This window comes from Gambusia affinis, linkage group LG13 (genome assembly GCF_019740435.1).
Source record: "Gambusia affinis linkage group LG13, SWU_Gaff_1.0, whole genome shotgun sequence".
Classification (NCBI taxonomy): Eukaryota; Metazoa; Chordata; class Actinopteri; order Cyprinodontiformes; family Poeciliidae; genus Gambusia; species Gambusia affinis.
The window spans coordinates 10,103,433-10,122,188 of NC_057880.1; the positions used below are offsets into that span (position 1 = coordinate 10,103,433).

The 18,756-nt window shown below is 41.5% G+C and overlaps 1 protein-coding gene across 1 annotated transcript in view; it reads right to left on the reverse strand.

Moving 5' to 3' along the window:
* Positions 1-18,756, reverse strand: part of LOC122842130 (ankyrin-3-like) — a 90,229-nt gene that overhangs the window by 13,292 nt on the left and 58,181 nt on the right. The window contains exons 29-41 of the mRNA XM_044135728.1: positions 17,968-18,077; positions 17,195-17,227; positions 15,523-15,747; positions 15,254-15,408; positions 14,730-14,941; positions 14,334-14,541; positions 14,118-14,214; positions 12,914-13,142; positions 12,690-12,815; positions 11,577-11,699; positions 11,021-11,047; positions 9,137-9,218; positions 712-7,959 (exon numbers count right to left, since the gene is read on the reverse strand). Coding sequence (XP_043991663.1) covers positions 712-7,959; positions 9,137-9,218; positions 11,021-11,047; positions 11,577-11,699; positions 12,690-12,815; positions 12,914-13,142; positions 14,118-14,214; positions 14,334-14,541; positions 14,730-14,941; positions 15,254-15,408; positions 15,523-15,747; positions 17,195-17,227; positions 17,968-18,077 — 8,875 coding nt within the window. The remainder of the gene's footprint in view (positions 1-711; positions 7,960-9,136; positions 9,219-11,020; positions 11,048-11,576; positions 11,700-12,689; positions 12,816-12,913; positions 13,143-14,117; positions 14,215-14,333; positions 14,542-14,729; positions 14,942-15,253; positions 15,409-15,522; positions 15,748-17,194; positions 17,228-17,967; positions 18,078-18,756) is intronic.

Below are 18,756 nucleotides of genomic sequence, written 5' to 3' on the forward strand. Positions count from 1 at the left end.
CTACTTAACTAAAGCCAAGTGTTTGTCAAAATTACCAACCATATTTATCACATCAACACATTCAAGCTCAAGATGGCAAGAAAAAGATATTTTCTACTAGACATTATGACTTAGATGTGTCAATAAGGTAAGTGGTGCTCTGTGACTGTTTGTGGTATGTATGCTCTAAGCAGGCAGCAACTGTCATGACAACTACACAAAACAAAATATAATGAAAGGCTTATAGGTCTACAAATCTATAATCTAAAAATGTGACCATGCATAGACAGTTATTTTTTTAATATTTTTTTTTGCAAACACTTGTTAGTCTCGGCGACAATTGCATAAGAAGTTCTACTACAAACTACCACAATAAGTCAGTAACCACCCTGCACAGACAAATAGACAGGTAGACCAGGGAGTTTGTCAAACATGGGACTGGTTGTGCCAGTGATCTGACACTTTTACTGGCATGCTTAGCCCCACGGGTTTATGCTTAACAAGGTTGAAAGAGGGGAGGGGAGGACAGAAAAATTTGTAACACTGACAGCACAGTACATTAATGACAAAAAAAAGGAATTTAAATGACAGCTACTGCTTTGACGAGGATATGTAAACACGCCACAGGCATTCCAGTCAATCCATAAATGATCACAAAAAAGTCATGCAACTAAAAGTGAAAAATTTAAATATATAGATGTATTTTAAACATAGTGTGAAAGTTTTACAAACTAGGCTTGATCTCCGCGATGGGAGGCGTTCGAGACCCTGTGAGTCCCTGACTGCCCTCCTTCCCACCAGTCCGCCTACTCCTTCTGCTCCTCTCACTGCCGGAACCCCTGTCCGTCGTCGCCACCTTTGCCCTTACGGACGAGGCCCCGGCCTCAGCCCTCGAACCTCTACCAGACCTGGATGAGCGGGAGGGTTGGGAGGGCTGGGAAGGCTGGGAGGCGTCCGACAGAGAGGTGCTTCGGGAGGTGCTGTCTTCCTCCGACTGCTCTGTTTGCGTCTTTTTCTCCTCGTCTGACAGGCGGTCCACCAACTTTAGCGTCTCCCCGCTAATGTCTTTAAAGTATTCAATGGTGCGCTTACAAAGTTCACTAGGGTTATCTTGCCTGTTCTGTCTAGAAGCTCCCTCACTGGTGACACTGCTAAACTGATGCCTATCCTTCTGTGGTTGCCTTGTTGGGAGTTGTATGGCTGCTCTCCCTCTATTCAGTGTCTTTACTGGATGTGAGGTAATACGAACTGAGACAGGTAAGCTAGCTGAAGCAGCAGGACTACTCTTTTTAACGTCTTTGACTGGTATCCTTGATCTAGGCTCTACTTTGGCAATCACTGGCGCTCCTCTTTTCCTGACCTCACCTGCTACTACTTGTTTGGGTTTCTGCTTCCCAATGGCAGTTCCTTGTGTGTGAAATGACCAGCCTGATGCTTTGACTGGAAGCCTCGACCTGGGCTGCTTTGCCTCACTCTCTTTAACTGTTTCGGTCTTCTGCTCTTGAACGTGACTACTGCTAGGCACTTCTACTCTCTCGTTCTTATCTTTACAGCACAGAGTTTCTATCCTGCTAGCTTTCTGTAAGGTGGGCTCAGAGGAGGACTGCAAATTAAACACTAAACTGCCACACTGAATATAGTTGGCCTGAACACTGGAGGATTCCAGGTTATTATTGTTGTTGCAGTTTTCAGATGGGTAGTCTTTGTTTTCTTTTCTAAGCTCAGAATGACTGCTAGACTGTTTCTCTGAACACTGACCCTTTATACTAATGTATTCTGGCACCACCTGACCCTCTGACAACTCAGCTTTGCAGTCTGTGAGATCCCCTGAGTCTTTTTTCACAGTTATAGAGGCAGCTATGCCCATTTTAATAGGAGTTCGTAATTTGGAATCAACCTTAGAGGCTGTGATTGTGCATGAAGAGGCAGTCTCAGCTATAGCTTCACAGGCAGGAATATCAGTAACAGCACAACCTATGTCACTGCCAGGCTGTGCAGGGTTGTATTTCGCTGCAGTTGTTGCTGGTGTTGTTGGTCTAGTGCTGCTGTCTAAGGTAGTATCTACAACCGTCATCTTTCCATCTAATGTGGACCTCTCCCCAGTTTTTGACTGAGAGGAAGGTACCCCCAGGATCTTTCCCCCTCTCCCTTTTTCCCCTGTTATAGGGTCAGAGGAATGCTCACCAATCTGGAAAAACTGAAGCCTCTCTTCAACAAAGTCCCGCTTGCTCATGTCAATAGCACCACTGCGTGTCATCTCAAACATCTTCCCTTCATGGAAAGGGAAGGGGTTAGGCTCACTAGTCGGTGTGCTCTCATCAGTTGGTGTTCGAGCAGGGGTTGTGTCAGGTGTTGTGGCCTGTGATTTTTCTTCAGCCGATAAACTGTAAGGTTTGGGGTCCTCTTCTTTTGCTTTAGAATCAAAAAGCCCTTCATTATCAACCCCTTTTGTTGACCACGGGTCAAAGTCCAGACCTTTGGTAGCAACAGTTTTAAAGGTTGAATTCAGCTCATCTTGAATTTGGTATCCAAAATAGTTCTCCCCAAAGCCCTTCCTATCCGGATGTCTTCCTTCAAGGGTATAGTCTTTTTTTTCTCCACTAGCTTTGGCTCCAGATGGGCCACTTTTAGTCTTTCCATTGTCACCTCCTTCCTCACATTTCTCCTCTTCTATCACTTCAAGCGTGGACTGATTAAATGAACGGTCAGTAGCTTTCCCATCATTGGACAAACTTGATGTTTTAGGATCTTCACTTAGTCCATCATCTTCATCCTGAAGATCATAGCCATCTAAAGAGTCAATCTCAGTAGCATCTGTGTCATGGGAGAACTCAGCAGTTGTTGCTATTGAACAGTCGGTGATGGACTGGTCGTTTCCATTTTGTTCCAAATCAGCATCCTCTCCCTTTCCACCATTAACCCCAGATTCTTTAGTTCCATTTTTCTCTGACTTTTTGTGTTTTTGACGCTTATCTCCTTCTTCTTTCATTTTGAAGGTGTACTTTTTGACAGGAACAGGATGGAAGACAGACTCATCATCACTAGAGTCACTGTTATCAGCCCCTGGGGGGATAGGAGAAGGAGGCTGGACTCGAATGATAGGCTCGGCTAAAAGGTGTCTATCATGTTCTTCTTGCAGATTTACCTCCATCATCTCTGTCTCTGTTTCAGAGGAAGTACATGCAGACCTTTTCTCAGCACTGCACTGTTCGGCCTCTAATGGAGGAGGGGGTGGAAACTCTATGTAAGCAACTCTTTTTTCCTTTGACTTCCCTCTTTCTCCTTCCTGCTTTTTACTTTGATTCTCTGGAGAGGCTGGCTTGGATTTTGATTTTAAGGGCTCTTTATAGATGAAGGTCTTTCCATCTTCCTCGTCAGACTCCTCTGGGATAGTGCTTGGCATGTTGGTCATAAAACCTATCACAGAGTCTGGTGTTCGGGATGTCAGGCTCAGCTCTTCTGAGCTTGGGGTCTCAGGGGTTACAGGGCTTTTCCCAGAGCTATCCATGAAAGTTACCTGTTCTAAAGTGTCATCTTCTGGACTTCCTTGAGGAGAAGGAGACTGTTTTTGCTTGACACTGTAAACTGCGCCTCTCGTTTCATGCACTGTCCTGCTCTCATGACTCACAATCTTTTTGTATGTTCCCAGCTGCCCTGAACTTGTTTCTTTCTCATACTGCTTTCCTACTTGGATGCTGACATACACTGGCAATGGTTTAATATCTTTGAAACCCTCAGTCACAACTACAGGAGTTGCTTGATCCAAGTACTGTACTTGATCATCATCAACGCCATTACATACTACATTTGACTGGCTACATTCTGAGGAGGCTGTGGATTTCCCTAAGGATGATCCACGAGTAGACCTATTGGATTCAGAGCTACTGTGTAACCGATTTCTACCTAAAGTAGGTGTATGAGGCCCTGCTCTTTCACTTGGTTCATCTAATTTTAAAGAGGTGGATTTGTGGTTTTCTGAAAAATTAGACGATTTTCTTACAGGAATTTGCGATTCCGAGTTTTTTTTTAGACCATCATTGGTATTTGGACTTTCTCTGACAACAAATTCTGTATACATTATTTTTTTTGTTGTTTCTTGTCTTTGGGAATCACTACTGCAATCTTTTGTGGAATCCTGAGCTGAATAATTGGATAGTTTTGTGGACTGAGGTTTACAAGGCCCATACCCCTGTCTCTCCCATGTTTTGAACAACTTATTTTCTTCCTGATCTTTGCCACTGGTCTCATGCTTGGGTGATGATTTATTTGACTCGGTCTCTTTGCATTTTCTTTGGTTTTCTGGACTGTCAGGTGCTTTTTGAGAACAAGACCCAGAAAACATCTGATACACAGGTAGTCTAGTTTCCTGGAGCTTTCTGATAGGAGGGTTTTGATTTTGACTCCCTGAACATCCCCTATCTTGCCTCTGAGCCTCTTGTTCAAATTTTAGCCTTACTGCACTAACTTTGGAGGAAGACATTTGAAAAGATTTTGGACTATCACCAGCATTTCCCTGTAGTTTTCCAACTCCTTGTTTTCTTGGGTCATTATCACTTAACTGGAGCAATACTCTTCTTTCAGGACTGCTGGGTAGACTGGAACATTTTCTATCACTAGGGCCAAATCTGTCTCTTAACCTCTCTCTGTTCCATTCCTCTCCACTACCCCCACTCCTATACTGTGACCTCTCTGGGCTACTTTGAGTTGAACTGGGCCCAGATCGTGATTCCCTGAAATCTGGTCTGCGAGATTTCTTCTCTGGAGATGACAGCTCATCATTTAGTTGCTCTGTTTTATCCCGAAAAAACTGAGATACCTCGCTAAGTTTCTCCTCCGCTTCTTTAACAGTCCTATCCACTCTGTCCTCATATTCAGACTGTTCTCTTTCCTTAATCTGCATTTCATCTGGCACACGCATCCAAACAGACTGTTTTGGGCTACCAGGCTCTGAGGAATACTGCAAAAGTGTCAGTTTGTCAAAGTTATCATCCACATTAGCCATTCGTCCTGATTTGTCAAAGACATTTCTTGATGACCTAAATACATACTCTGTCCTAGGCCCAGGTGACCTACCCTTTACGTGAGTGCTTCTGTCAGGTGAGTGGTACCGAGATCTATCTCTGAGATACTCCTCAGTGTCTGAATGAGATTGATCAAATTTCTCAGACAATAGCATTTTTTCAGCAAAGTTGTATGATTCTCCCCTAAGCTCTGATGACTCATCTTCATGAAACTCTACAGATTGCTGGCTAAGTAACTTTAATGTTTTATAGGAGTCATCTGCCACTAGCTGAGCAGAACTAGGACGACTGTCTTCTTCCTGTGAAAGAGGTGTATTCACTCTAGGGGACTCAAGGTACACTGGAAGTGACTCCTCAGGCTCCTCATCGTCTTGTCTACTCCCTGGGTAATAATACATGTCCTTCTCTGCATGGTTTTTTGTTTCTCTGATTATTACTTCTGTTGGTTCTGCTTTACTACCCTTTTCTATGTGAACCTCAATTATTCTTTCAACCTTGGGTTTGGAGTTGATGTCCTCAAGAAATCTTTGTGAAACCTCCTCATTGCCAGACTTGTGTTCAAACAGTCCAGCTAGCTCTCTGGAAGGGTCCTTTCCTGACTGAAAAGCCTTCATGATATCATGCACCGACATAGTTTCCTCACATCTCTCCGATGGTGCGTCTTTGCCAGGCGGTTTGTGGTACACCATCCTAGTGGTGGTCGTGATGTGAGTTTCCTCTTTTACCCTCATTCCCTTTCCCATTGGGTCTTCATCAGGGCTACATTTTACTGAATGACATTTATTCTGATCTGGAGTTGATAGAGAGGGCGTGTGATGCTTTATGAAATCTGAATCAATGTTTCTAACAGAATCTACATCTTCCATTGCAAGCTGTCCATTATCATCCTCTGGCTCATAGCTTCTGATGACATGCACAACTTCAGTTCTAGTCTCTGTGATTACTGGTGGAACTGGGATATCCTGAAAAGGAGTCTTGGGACCTGTGCCTTCTGCACTTTGAGGAGCTGATGGAGTCCTCTCACTCCTGGTTTCAAACCCACTGTCTGAGAGAGGACTTTTATCTTGTTCATGGAATATGTCATCTGGGGATTCCAGCACAGTGTCCCCACCAAAAAGTGCATCAGTCACTTTACTTAATTCTTTTTCTGAAGGGGAAGATCGCATGGTTGTAGGAGGCATTTTGAGCTTATGCTCCTGAACTGCTGTAGTTGGTTTGAGAACTCGTTTCTGCTTCTCTTTACCCTCTGCTTCTCTTTTTCCTTCATCTGCTTTCTGTTTTGTGTCATGCATTTTGGAAAAAGAGCTATTGTCATTGGCTAGGTAGTCAACCACTTTGGACAGATTGAAATCTCTGTCAGGTATGGGTTTTGATCTTGCTTGAGAAACTACTGTCTCATATCTTGGTGGGTAACTCCAGTTGCTTGGTGGCTGTTCAACTTGGACTTTTGAGAAGTGTATGTCATCCAATGAACCTCTGGCAGGAGAAATTCTACCATCCTTTCTGGAATCTTTAGTCAGGATTTCACTTACTTTTACCAAGTCCTGCTTTACTTTCTCCACAATTCGATATGGCTCCTCATCCTCTATCTTAACCTCTTTAGGAGAACCGGACTGAAACCCTTTGCTGGCTGTAGAGTTTGGTTCTGTCTGCAAAATGGCTGACATTCTAATCAAGTCCTCTTTCATTTCAGCGACATCCTTCAGAATTTCTTGGCTTGATGATAATGGTGATGCTGCGTTGGATTTGATGCCAGGAGAATACAGGGGTGCTTTGACAGGGGACAGGGTTCTGACAAAGGAGGACTGAACATTCATGTCAGAAGGAATACTTTTTCTTGGTGACAGAAGGACAGCAACTGAGGGGGGCACCTCAGATCTCTTTTTCAACTGGGACTCTGGGACCACATTAATCACAGAGTACACTGGAACAGTCATAGTACTTGAAGTTACAGCAGTGGTGACATTGGGAGGGGATCTTAGGGAGGTATAGAGGGAACCAGAAGCCGATGACCTAATGGACTGGTATGAGGAGGAGGCAGATGAGGACAAAGACTTGAGGGTGCCATAACCTGCAGAGCAAGAATTGAATGTCTTTTCAACCTCATCAAAGGCCGCATTAACACTTGTTGTAGCGGCATTGGTGGTTGCTTGTATTCTTTCTTGCAGGCTGCTGGCGAGATGAGATGTTGGTGATGAAGAGCGGTACTGTGCAGGTGATACAGTTCCATTAATCAGAGCGGCAGCACTTGGAGAGTTGCTGGATTTAAGAGGTGATGAAAGGGAGGAGAATAGGTTTCTTACAGGAGCAGTGGAATCCATTGCAAGGGACCGCACAGATGTAAGACCAGGGACTGTTTTTATAGGTGAGGAGGATGGAGTTGTACCAGCTGAACTTCCCAAAATAGTTTTATATGGCAGGGAAGAACTGAACATGCTGAGAGAAGATTTGGGAGAGGTTGGTGGGGTCAGGCCCATTGACGTTCTCTCAAGGTAAGGACTTCCTCCTCCAGTTGACGTTATAGGGGTCCTAGAAGTCAATGCTGCTAATCCTTTCATGGACAAAGGATCAGAAGCACTTTTACCAGGTGAAGCCAGGGGGCTGGGGGTAACCTGGACAGGGTACTGGGATTGGTGGATTACGGTTTTTATCGGAGACGAAATGGATATGTAGGATCGGATGGGAGAGGCTGTGTCACTAACTGACTTGACAGAGGAGGCAGGTGATCCAGGGATGTTGGTCTTAATGGGAGAGGCAGAGTTGATGGACCAGACAGACTTTAAGGGAGAGGCAGAAGGCGTGTTTGATGACGAGCTGGAGAGGGAGCCAAACCCAGACTTGGCTTGGCCAGGGCCGGTGACAGGAACAGGCGACCACGCCTGATAAGATCTTGTTGTAAAGACAGGTTTGTGAGGGTAGCCAGAAGGCTGTGTTCTCGGCGGGCTTCGATCAGTTGTTTCTTTAACAATAATTTAAATAAAAAAAAATTAAATGAAAAGCAATAAGAAATTTAACACAAAATTAACATAAAATAATGGAACAAAAACAACAAAAACCAGAAAGAGAAATTTGAGTCAGTCAAAAAAGGGATTGAATACACAGCAACAAAGTCAAAATTTTACACAATCAATATGAGAAAGGTTCTTATGCCAAGTAATGATGAATTGATGGAAAACTATACATGATACAGAATGGAGCAGGAATAAGAATGCTTGACATATGATACAGATTACAAGATGAAACGATAAAAATGTAAAATTACAATTCTATTGACTTTTCATGTGTTAATCTGCAGTGTGTGCCTCTAAGCAATAGTGTCTTTTAGAATAAAATGTGGATCTTTTCAAATGTTATATTTTCAATGCCAGAGGACCCCACAAGTGTATATTACTCATAAAAAATTAATCTTACTAATTTTCAATTTGTTGAATAAGAAGTTGCACTTTACCAAATGAGACGTGTGTCTATTTTTACTTGCAATAAATTGTCACTTTTGGCTTCAAAGTCAGTTTTGAGTTTCAACAATTAAGAAGCCATTTGTGGTCTTTTTAAAACTTAAGAAGTAAAAAATATGTATATGATACACTTTTACTCTGCTAAATCTGCCCTATGAAGGGAATCAAATTGGTGTAAAGTGCAACCAGTTTGACAATAATATACACAGCCGCACACAATCATAAAGCCAATAAAAGATGCAATGGCTACTAAAACAATGACAATTCAACAGAACATTTTTATTTAACATGACTGAAAACAGGTTTGAATGATAAACATGTCAGTTTCCAGTGCTTCCACAAATGTAAAAATGACAAAACAGTTGAAACACAGAGACCGTTTTTTTTTTTTTTTTTTTCCAACATGGGGTTGGTCAGCAAAGCTCAACACACAAAAACCATGCAAATAGTTGAGGAATGGAGGATGACAGAAGAGCATATGTGGAGTGGTGAAAAAAATGATTAGTGAACTTGTTTTGGAGGTGAGAACATGTCATATAGATCTTTCTCTGTACATAGGCTTCTGAGTGACATTTTCACCAAATTATAGAAACTACAGGCAATACAACTAATTAAAATTACAACTAAATATCCATCTTAAACTAAATAAGAATTACTATAAAGCAAAAATCGGAAACTCACTCGCAGCTGGGTCAGTCAAATAGCTGTAGCGCTTACGCAAAGCTAAGGATGCAAAGGTATGACGTCGTTCTGGCTTTTCAGTCTGAAACAAACAAAAAAAAGAACAAAAGGAGCTTTAACATAAAATTAAATTAAATCTGGTTCTCATCTACTAAATGAACGGAACTTAGAAATAATAATTTCACACAAAGTAGAACTGTAGTCCTGTGTTTAGAAATGCTGTACAGACGGTTAGTAATGACACAAGGAGGTACTGCAGATTTACCGTGGATAATATGAAACATTGGTTGTGAAGATGAACATAATACTCTCATCTAAAAAGGGATCCCTCAGTTTGTTGTTAAAATGAGGAACTTGTATGACTTTATCTGATTAAACCAAACAGTAAAACATTCTAGTGATCTATAAAAATAAAAAAATATATACCAATAATCAAATTATTTGGCCAATTAATTATAAATCTTGTCATATGCTAGATTGTGAGGTATTTTGATATTAGACTGTCAAAGATTAGTACATGTTGATAATCTATCGACTGTGATTTCCACAATGTCAAAACCATGGATAAAATTACAAAGTTTGACAAATAATACCACTTTACGTTTAAAGAGTATGTTGAATTGTTTTCCCCCAACAGTTTATGTGATTTTTAAATCTTTGCCATGATATTTATAGTGAAATTATTATTAATTTTTATTTAACCTTTATTCATACAGGTTGTCGCATTGAGGCTTATTGTTGTTCTGCAGTCTTGTGCAGATTCTTTTCCTGTAGCTTCATAACTTTTTTGTAGTCTGCCAGTCTTAACAGTTCAGTTAAAATAGAATATTAATTTGGCAAAACACTCTAGTCTTAAGTATTACATTTTAATTGGAGTGGACACAAATTGACCAAACTGCATAAAAATTTTAAAATATTTTCAAAATGTTCTTTGGCTTAAAAAAAGAAGCTTTTTTTCTTTTCTCCGAAGAGTTTTTGCGGCGCTAGTGGCTCGTATTTTTGCGACAGTAGGCAGACAGGAAAGAGGGGAAAGAGAGGGGGGAAGACATGCGGCAAAGGTCGTCGGGATTTGGAGTCGAACCCGAGACGTCCGTGTCGAGGACTAAGGCCTCCAAACGTGGGGCGTGCTAACCCCCAGCGCCACCACAGCAAAAAATAAAATACAAAATTTTGATTTTACAGGTAACAAAGTGTTTATTTACATGATTTTGCCACATTACCCAGATGTACGAGTTTGGTTGATTAATTTCTCCACAGCCACCTGACGGATATTTTGTTGTCAAACACACTGCAACGTTTCGTGATCAAAATTTTAAACCAGAAAAGTGCACTCTTTGGTTTAAGCCTTTAAGGATGTTGCTTAGAGTTTTCATAGTCATTTTTAACTAAATATCGAATACTAAAGTCTCAAAAAACATAAAACCAGCCCTAAGCAAAATTTGAAATAAGTGGACAAATGTCAAGAGTTATGGTTTTATTTTTAGCTGATATGACATCATATCTAGGAGGAGCAGTTAGTCGGAATAATGGGGCCAACTTGCAGGTGTATGGGGAGGAGAAGGGGATGAATAACAAGCCGAGATGTGGCACAGCATTTTGGTCCTCTGGGCTTGGGATGCAGACAAAAAAAAAAAAAATCTTGGCTAAATAAAACCATTGCCATTCTCACTCATGCAGTGCATAGGATTATTTTGTGAACGTTACTGCTATGTAAAAAAAAAAAAAAAAAAAAATGCAGTTAGCAGCATCTGACAGACTCGGGTAACTGCACAGAGACAAACTATCTGCAGCACACTCCCCTTCCCCCCCAGATTCTGCAACAAAGGCAACATAAAGAATGACCAAGAAGAAGCAGTTTCATGTGATGATGAAGAATATGTTTACCTCATCATCAGGGTCAGACTCCATGTCCTGTGGTAATTCCAAGATGCATTGCGGGAGAGGAGAGGAGAGATGACACAATGGATAGCAGGGAAGTTATAGTGAGCGGGTGGTGGGCGGGAGGCAGAAATAAAAGTCAGGGGATGAAAATGGAGCAGCAAAAACAACAAAAGGCATCAGAAAAAATCTATGGGGTTAACAAATGAAACAAACAGCAAAACAATTAAAGCAAAAGCAAAAAAATAAAGAAATAAATACAGTTTATTGTGATACACCAATGCCACAACAAACATACAGGTGTTTTTTTGCATTATTTTTGGACTGCCCACATTGAGCCAGGCAACAGGTGAAAGCACGGTGTGCATGTGTGCTTCAGTGTGTACGTTGTGGGGTCTTATGACTGGCACAGGCTTTTCCACTATTAAAAAAAGACACAAGCGGCAGGCAGTCGAGTCTGGACTAATTCAGCTTCAGAGGCTCTCTGTCTGGGAACATCATTTACATTTAGATGATATGATATGGTGTAACAGGATGAAAAGTACAAATATAGTAATGCTACCTTCTTGTGGGTTGGCAGTGTGATATTCAAATTGCATATGGCAGTCTGTGGAAGGCCTTTGGTGGTTTTGGGCTCTCTCAGGAAGGAGAGGCGGCCACATGGCTCCTGGCCTACATCTCGAACCTGTGGAGGATGAAAAGACGAGAAAGAACTGCTGTCACCTGATTTTATACGCTATAAAAAGGAATTCTAGCTGGTAGATGGTAACCGTTAAAAGTTTGTAATTAGATCACAAAAGTAATTTTACATTTTTCTGAAACATATTATACTTTTTCTTTTGGCTTATTTTAATATGGAAGAAAGACAGAGTGATGATGTACTGTAAAAATCAATTTTGGAAGAATTTAATATTAGCCAATTATTTCCATTTGACTTTGATATGTTATTTTGTAAATTAAATCATTAGAGATGGTTGAAATCACCACCATTAAAGAAGATTAGCTATTTTAGACAATGTTTTAGTGACCCGGTCTAAACATTTCAATTATTAACTGGACATTCTGGCAAGGAACGCTAATGCTAATCTAGTTCTATCATCAATAAGTGTATTGATGATAGTCCATGAGACTTGTGGTTGAGAAACTTTCTGTGTTGGAGCAAGAATTTAAGCTCACATTCAGCACCAGCTAGTTTAGCAACAGCATCAATGCATGAGCTAACAAGCTGAGTTCCTTAAACTTTATGTTTAGCAACATTTCATGACTTCATCACAAACCAGCTTGTATTTTTATTTGATTATTTTACAGTGTACAGTGTAAGTCAAACTAGATCAGAAAACTGATCCAAATAAGTTAGAATTTACCTCATTTAGTTCAGTAAGTACATTTAAGAACGAATTATATTTGTATACCCTTCAACTTTTCTTTTTAACTGATTAAAAATCCACCCAAATAAAATGTATGCAATTTGTGATACCAATTTAATGACCTAAGTCCTAACAGTTTTGCTATGTCAGTGCACTACATCATCGTATGTTGCACAGAAATGCTTTTATGGCAATGAACTTCAAGTGTCAAGTGTTATGGTGTCACTTTAGAGGAGATGGTTGGAATTTGGGAATGCCAAAAAACTTCAAGCACACAAAAGATATGATAAGTGGGAAACATTTTATACCTTGACGTTGAAAGGAAGTCTGTTTTCCTTGAAAGAGTAGAAATTAAAAACCAGCTGCTGCCCACTTTTGGTGAGAGGTGAAAGGTTGCCGTAACAATCCACAAAGATGGGCTTTCCTTCTAGAACCTGAGTGTAGAAACAACGTGTATTTAAATTCGATAAAACTCACATCCAATTGCATCAAACGTTCATTTTTATTCGGAATACTTGCAAGTCGGCTTCACCTCAATGTCTTTGCTGCGCGCCACTTCTTCGAAGTTCTCCTGTTGCTCTAGAGTCTTGTCCACCTTGTCATCCGTCATGCAGAAGCAGCGCAGACGGGCTTCCACGGTGTCATTCATCTTTGCGAACACCACAAACTTGGCCAGGTACGGCACGCAGATCAGCTCCCGGTATAACTGAGACGCTAGGCTTACCGTCTCAGGAATCTGGTGACAGTCTGCGAGCCAGAACCTGAGGAAGAGAGAAGTAAGAGGAACGTCAAAAGATCCCTTGTGCCGCAGGGTTTTAGAGTAATCAGCCTTTACCCAGAAGAGCTGGTTATCTAGAGCGTGACCGCTGTTTAGCAAACTAATTGTAGATTAGAATTACCAAAGAGAGAGGTTATACCAGGCTGCACTTTCACCACATGATTCAAATTGAGCTAGGATGAGGATTTGTTACTTTGCATAGTGTGACCAAGGAACAACAATACTCAGATCAGTTCAGCAGAATGCCAAAAGAAACTGTTGTTGACATTCACCCTACCAGACAGGTAAGACCAAATACTGGTTTAATAATAAAACAGCAGAAATCCTCCAGTAAGTAGACATTTTCACATTTAATGAAAACTTAAATGTAGAGAAAAGGTCAGAAAACAAAGTATCTATTCACATTTGCTTAATTTAATTTTTATTTTGTATTCTTTTCTGTGTTTTTTCTTAATTGTTGTCTGTTCACGTGGAAACCAGAAGCAATACGATTCAGAATCATGCCTTTAGCTTAAAAAGCGTGTTATTTAATTATATGAATGATGATTTTCCATTCAGTGCAGGAGCTAAGTGCATTTGTTCACATGTACCGTAAACTAGCCTCAGATAACAAGCAGTGGACAGTTCAAATCTATGAAACCGGCCATAATAAAAACATTAAAACATTTCTATTATCAGAAAGTTGGCTTGCATTATTTATTACATTCATGATAAAACAACTAATTCTTCAAGCATCACATTGGAAGATATTTAGAAAAATAATCTTTTAATTCAAGTACATTGGAGTTGAAAGTTCAGCTAAGTAAAAATGAATATAAGTTAGCTAGTATATGATATATATAAGTATTTACTACATACAAATATGTCTTACCCATGCACTTTGTGAAGAATGATTTTTCCACATCCATAAAAAATATATCCTAATTACTAGTAAAAAAAATCTGTGAAGGTGTCTCACCTGGCCGATACATTTGTGGTGAAGGAAACACAGTCCGTTACAAAGGACAGCGGAGTGGTTCCTGTGATGTCCTCCCACTGCGCAGGAGACGTCCCTCCTGCGTTAAACGGGGCCAGTAGATGAGCTCATTTGCTTTCCGGAACTCATTTTGCTCATAACCAGTCCAAGCAGCAGATGGAAAACCTTTACGCTCTAATTATCTGCACGCTAACTTGCCTGTGATGCTGCAGAGCAAACGCAAGCACGGCGCAGATTCGCCCCGCTGGCCGCTGGGATGACCTTCTGCCGATCTGGGAGGTACGGGGATCGTCATGGTGATGGGCTTGTGAAACTTTCTCCTTCTGGGCTCCACGGTGACAATGGGGCTGAAAGTGGCTCTGTTTCCAAGAACCGCCCTAACTAGCTCATCTGGCACCGGCTGAGCCTGCACAGAAACACAGGAACCAACATAATGAAGCAAGAACAGAACGTTTTAAAATACTTATCTCAAATTAAAGGAGGCAGGGAAGTTAGGTAGAATGAGATTTTTGACAAAGCTAGGTCAAGTCTAAGTAAGTGAGTGGACTGCATCTGCAGACTTTATTTAAGACGATCAGAGGAGTCTTTTTGTACCTGTAAGCCCACGCGGATCCTCTTGGTTAGAGCCCCCTGCGGGAACGAGGCCTGGACCATGTTCACCGTGCTGCAGGACAGCACTCCTCCATCTGGACCCATGTGATTGGACTCCTGCTTGATCCTGGACACCACAGCAAAATACTGGGGGAAATCCCTGGTGATGATGCGGCAGATGCGCTTCTTCTCCAACTCATCCGGACTGTCCATCTCTGTTTGCCAAAAAAAAAAAAAAAGAAAGAAAAAAGTGTTTTATTACATTTAATTAGAGTCGACAGTTCTCTTTCCATCTTTGGTGCTAAATATTAAATGCTAGATTTGACTAAATAAATACGCCTCCATCCCTAACACTACTGAGAGAGAGCATAATGCTATGCATTCACTTTCACAAAGTTTGAGAAGTATTTTTTTAATTCATTTATTGTTTAGTTTCCCCTACATGGACATGTGTGTGGTCCTCGCAATAGATTTTTTTTATAATCTGATCACTTTTACTTTCAGATTTAGTAAAAGATCATTGTTACCTTCCTCCATCCCAGCTAGCAGTTCAGTGAGATCTTCTGGCCTGGTGTCAAACTGGTGCTCCTTCCAAGTGTCGCCGTTATCACTCCTTAACACAATTAGCTCCCTTTCTTTCCCTCTCATTGAACCAAAATGAGGAATCTCCACAATAACTGGACTGAGGAAGAAAACAGGAGAGCTATGTTTAAAGAGCTACTCAAGAACTCCCAAACAGGCCAATCAGTCATGGTGCTATGACAAGGACTTAATTGTTGCCTTATTAGTAGCCTACCCAAGGAACTGAGCGCCAGCAGGTCCAACCTCCACCAACCGACTGACCAGGCCCTCCCCTTCCACCATGGGTGGAGGGTAGGCCAGTTTGTGCCTTTTAGCCAAGCGGCAGGTGATGCGTGTAGGCGCTGTGCACTTCCTGGGAGGAATGATGATGCGCAACCCATTGTGGCGGCTTCCTCTCATTGAACCGCCACGGGCGTCCACCATGAAGCTGACCAAGAACCTGCAAGAATAATGAGGACCAATTCAGAAAAACAGGGGAAGCCTATGAAATAAGGGCAGACATGGACACATGGTAAGGTGAACGGTTTCCATGCTGTGATACCCGGACACCCAAATAAAGCAAGAGGAAGGCAGTAAATTAACTAGAAGAGAGAGAGAGATAAAAAATGAAAAAAAGAACAAAAGATGCTTTGAGCTGTGAAACTTGACAGTTTTCACTGTCAGCCATCTTTTTTTTTTTTTTATAGGACATCAAACATTGCCTGAAACAACGGGGGGGTGTTATGAATGTGGCGGAAAGTTTGTTTTCCAGCTCTAAGCCTGAAGATGAGATGCATGTCAAAGCCCCTCAAAAGCAGCGTTCGGTGATTAGATAGACAACGATTTCCACAAATGTTTGTTTTCACCAAGATCAGGTAACAAGACCCCCATCTTATGCGTCCTATTTGTGACACGACAAGCTATTTGTGGCACCCCATACTCAGAATATGAGAAAGGATGAAGATATTGTCGAGGTGTAAATACTAGTTTTACTCTACTTTGTTACACTGCGTCTTTATAAAGTATTCACACCTTTTGAACTTTTTCATATATTCATGTTTCATCCGCAAACCTCGGTGTGTAAAGCATCCATAAATCAGCGTGTACCTGGGAAGTGGTAGGAGAAGGACACCTCCCCCCGTTCCCCTAAAATATTTTACAAATAAAAATTGAAAACATGTAGCATCTTTTAAATGCAACCCAATTTATTGTATGCAAGGAAAACAAAGCAACTAGTCCACTTCTTTAACCTCAGTATAAGACCAAAATGAAACTTTTTGGCTTTAATGCATAAGCCTGCGTGTAGTGGTGGAACATGGTGGTTTCACTCTCATGATGTGGGGATTCTTGAAAATCTGACAGATGCTTTCCATTCAGTTTCACAAATAGAAGAAGCTACTTTTCAAAGTAAAAAATGGCAAGAATTTTATTCTTTAGGTTTGCAAAGCTGGTAGAGCAAAAATGTTTTTATTCTGAGTATTAAATAAACTTGAAAAATGATTTACCCTTTTCATTCCTCCTTAGAGTCCCCCGCCCCACCACCCAACTCTGTGCTTATCCATTATAAAATATCAAAATAAAATTCTTTGAGGTTTGAGGATTTCACATGACAGCATTTGAAATGGTTCAAGGTGGGGATACACTGTGGCAGGATCGCTGAAAGTTATTTTTCAGTTCCTATTTCTGACGTGCACAGTGAGAGAGAGTGAGAGAGCAAAGACTCCCAACACACTTCTACTTGTCTACGCACTGCAAAATGAAACACCAGACGACACGGATGAGACGAGCGCAGACTGGACAGAGAAGAGAAAAACAAAACAAAAAAGGAACAATGATGAGGCGAGAGGTGGAGGAGTGAGTGACATCACTGCGACACTGTGGCTGTGAGCAGCGAACTCAGTCGTCACCTGGAGTCGTACTGAGCGAGTGGGGACGAGACGCTGCAAAAGTAAACACATGGAGGCAGTGCGCCCCCAGAACCTAGATTTAGTATCAAAGTCTCAGAAGCTCTATTTGGATCTGTAACGGGGAATAGGGATGAAAGATGCCTAAAAACTAGAAGTGAGGAAAAAAAGACAAGCAACCAAATAAATAACACACACTGCGGATACGACGGCGAGGAACAAAGGAACAGCTACATGTACAAATTCACAAGACAAAAATAGAACCAAAGTTGGACGTGACACGTCGCCGTATTTTGTCTCTAAATAACACCGGCTAATATCCGTGCAGACACAGCGCAGTTTGCTTAAAGCAGGCCTCAGCACTTTATGATGTCACATATTCAAAGTGTGCACAGGGACATGAAAGCGGCATCTTATCACCGGATCCAAATGAAACACATTAGCCCGATGGAGAATGAGCTCATTTAGAGCCTGCAGTTTTGTTTGACTAATGATTAAAATAGCAGAGCATCGGCCAGTCGAGTCCTGCTTCTGGGCCGTGTCTCTAGGTGTGCGGTGTTACACAAGGGCTTCAGCAAATGAAGTGCGTTTCTAAGTAGCAGTAACAATGTAATGGTTACAGTAGCAGAACTGCAGAATCTAACAGCACCACATCTGGTGCTGCAGGCTTTGCTGAATAGGAGTTTTCAACGGTAGTTTTGTGCAGTAGCGTTATTTCTAAATGTGCTAGAAGCATAACGTCGGCAGAGAAGATGAGGCAGCACAGGTGCTCTTACCCAGAGTGAATGGGGCTGGACACGGTGTTGTGACTGTGGTCCATGGTGTCCGGAGTCCAGCTGTAGCGTCGCATGCAGTCCGAACTGTGGTCCCTGGTCACTGCGAGGTGCTGGGCGTGGAGTAGAGGAAAGACGGATGAAACGGCGGAGAGGACAACATGGACACGAGAAAAAAAACGAATAAAGAGACAGAGGAGGTCAGAATGATCAGACAGCGGAGAAACCACTGAGGAATGTGGAAAAAATTGACTGAAGCCAAACAAAAAAAGACAGCAGTCAGTGGATGGACAGAAAGTCCCCTTTCCCTATGATTTCATGACACTATCTGCTCGGTGTAGAACCATTCAAGGTCTGAGTGAGCCCCGATCAGATTTCAAATTAAAATTTAACGAGAGGCTCCCTAAAGATCCGCTTTAAGAGATTTAAACAACATTATAGGTAACTATCCAAAGAACACTTTGAGTCGATAGGACTACATTGTGCAGCCAGTTACATCAAAAAACCTCAGCACATGCATACATTATATTTCTCAAATGTTTCAACTTTGAAGCAGTAAGTTAGGCAAAATGTCTATTTCATCACTAAATGGGAATATGGACCGCAAGAAGATCATGTTGTAGAGACATCTAGGCCCCTAATTTGTACACAGAGTCCAATAATTTGTTTAACTGGATAATAGAACATTTTTCCCACTGGTTGGCAAAGTGGGCCTGGAACATCCCCATGACGACCTGACGTCTGGTTGGTACTAAACCTCCCATGGCACAAGGTTGTTAAAATAGTTTAACA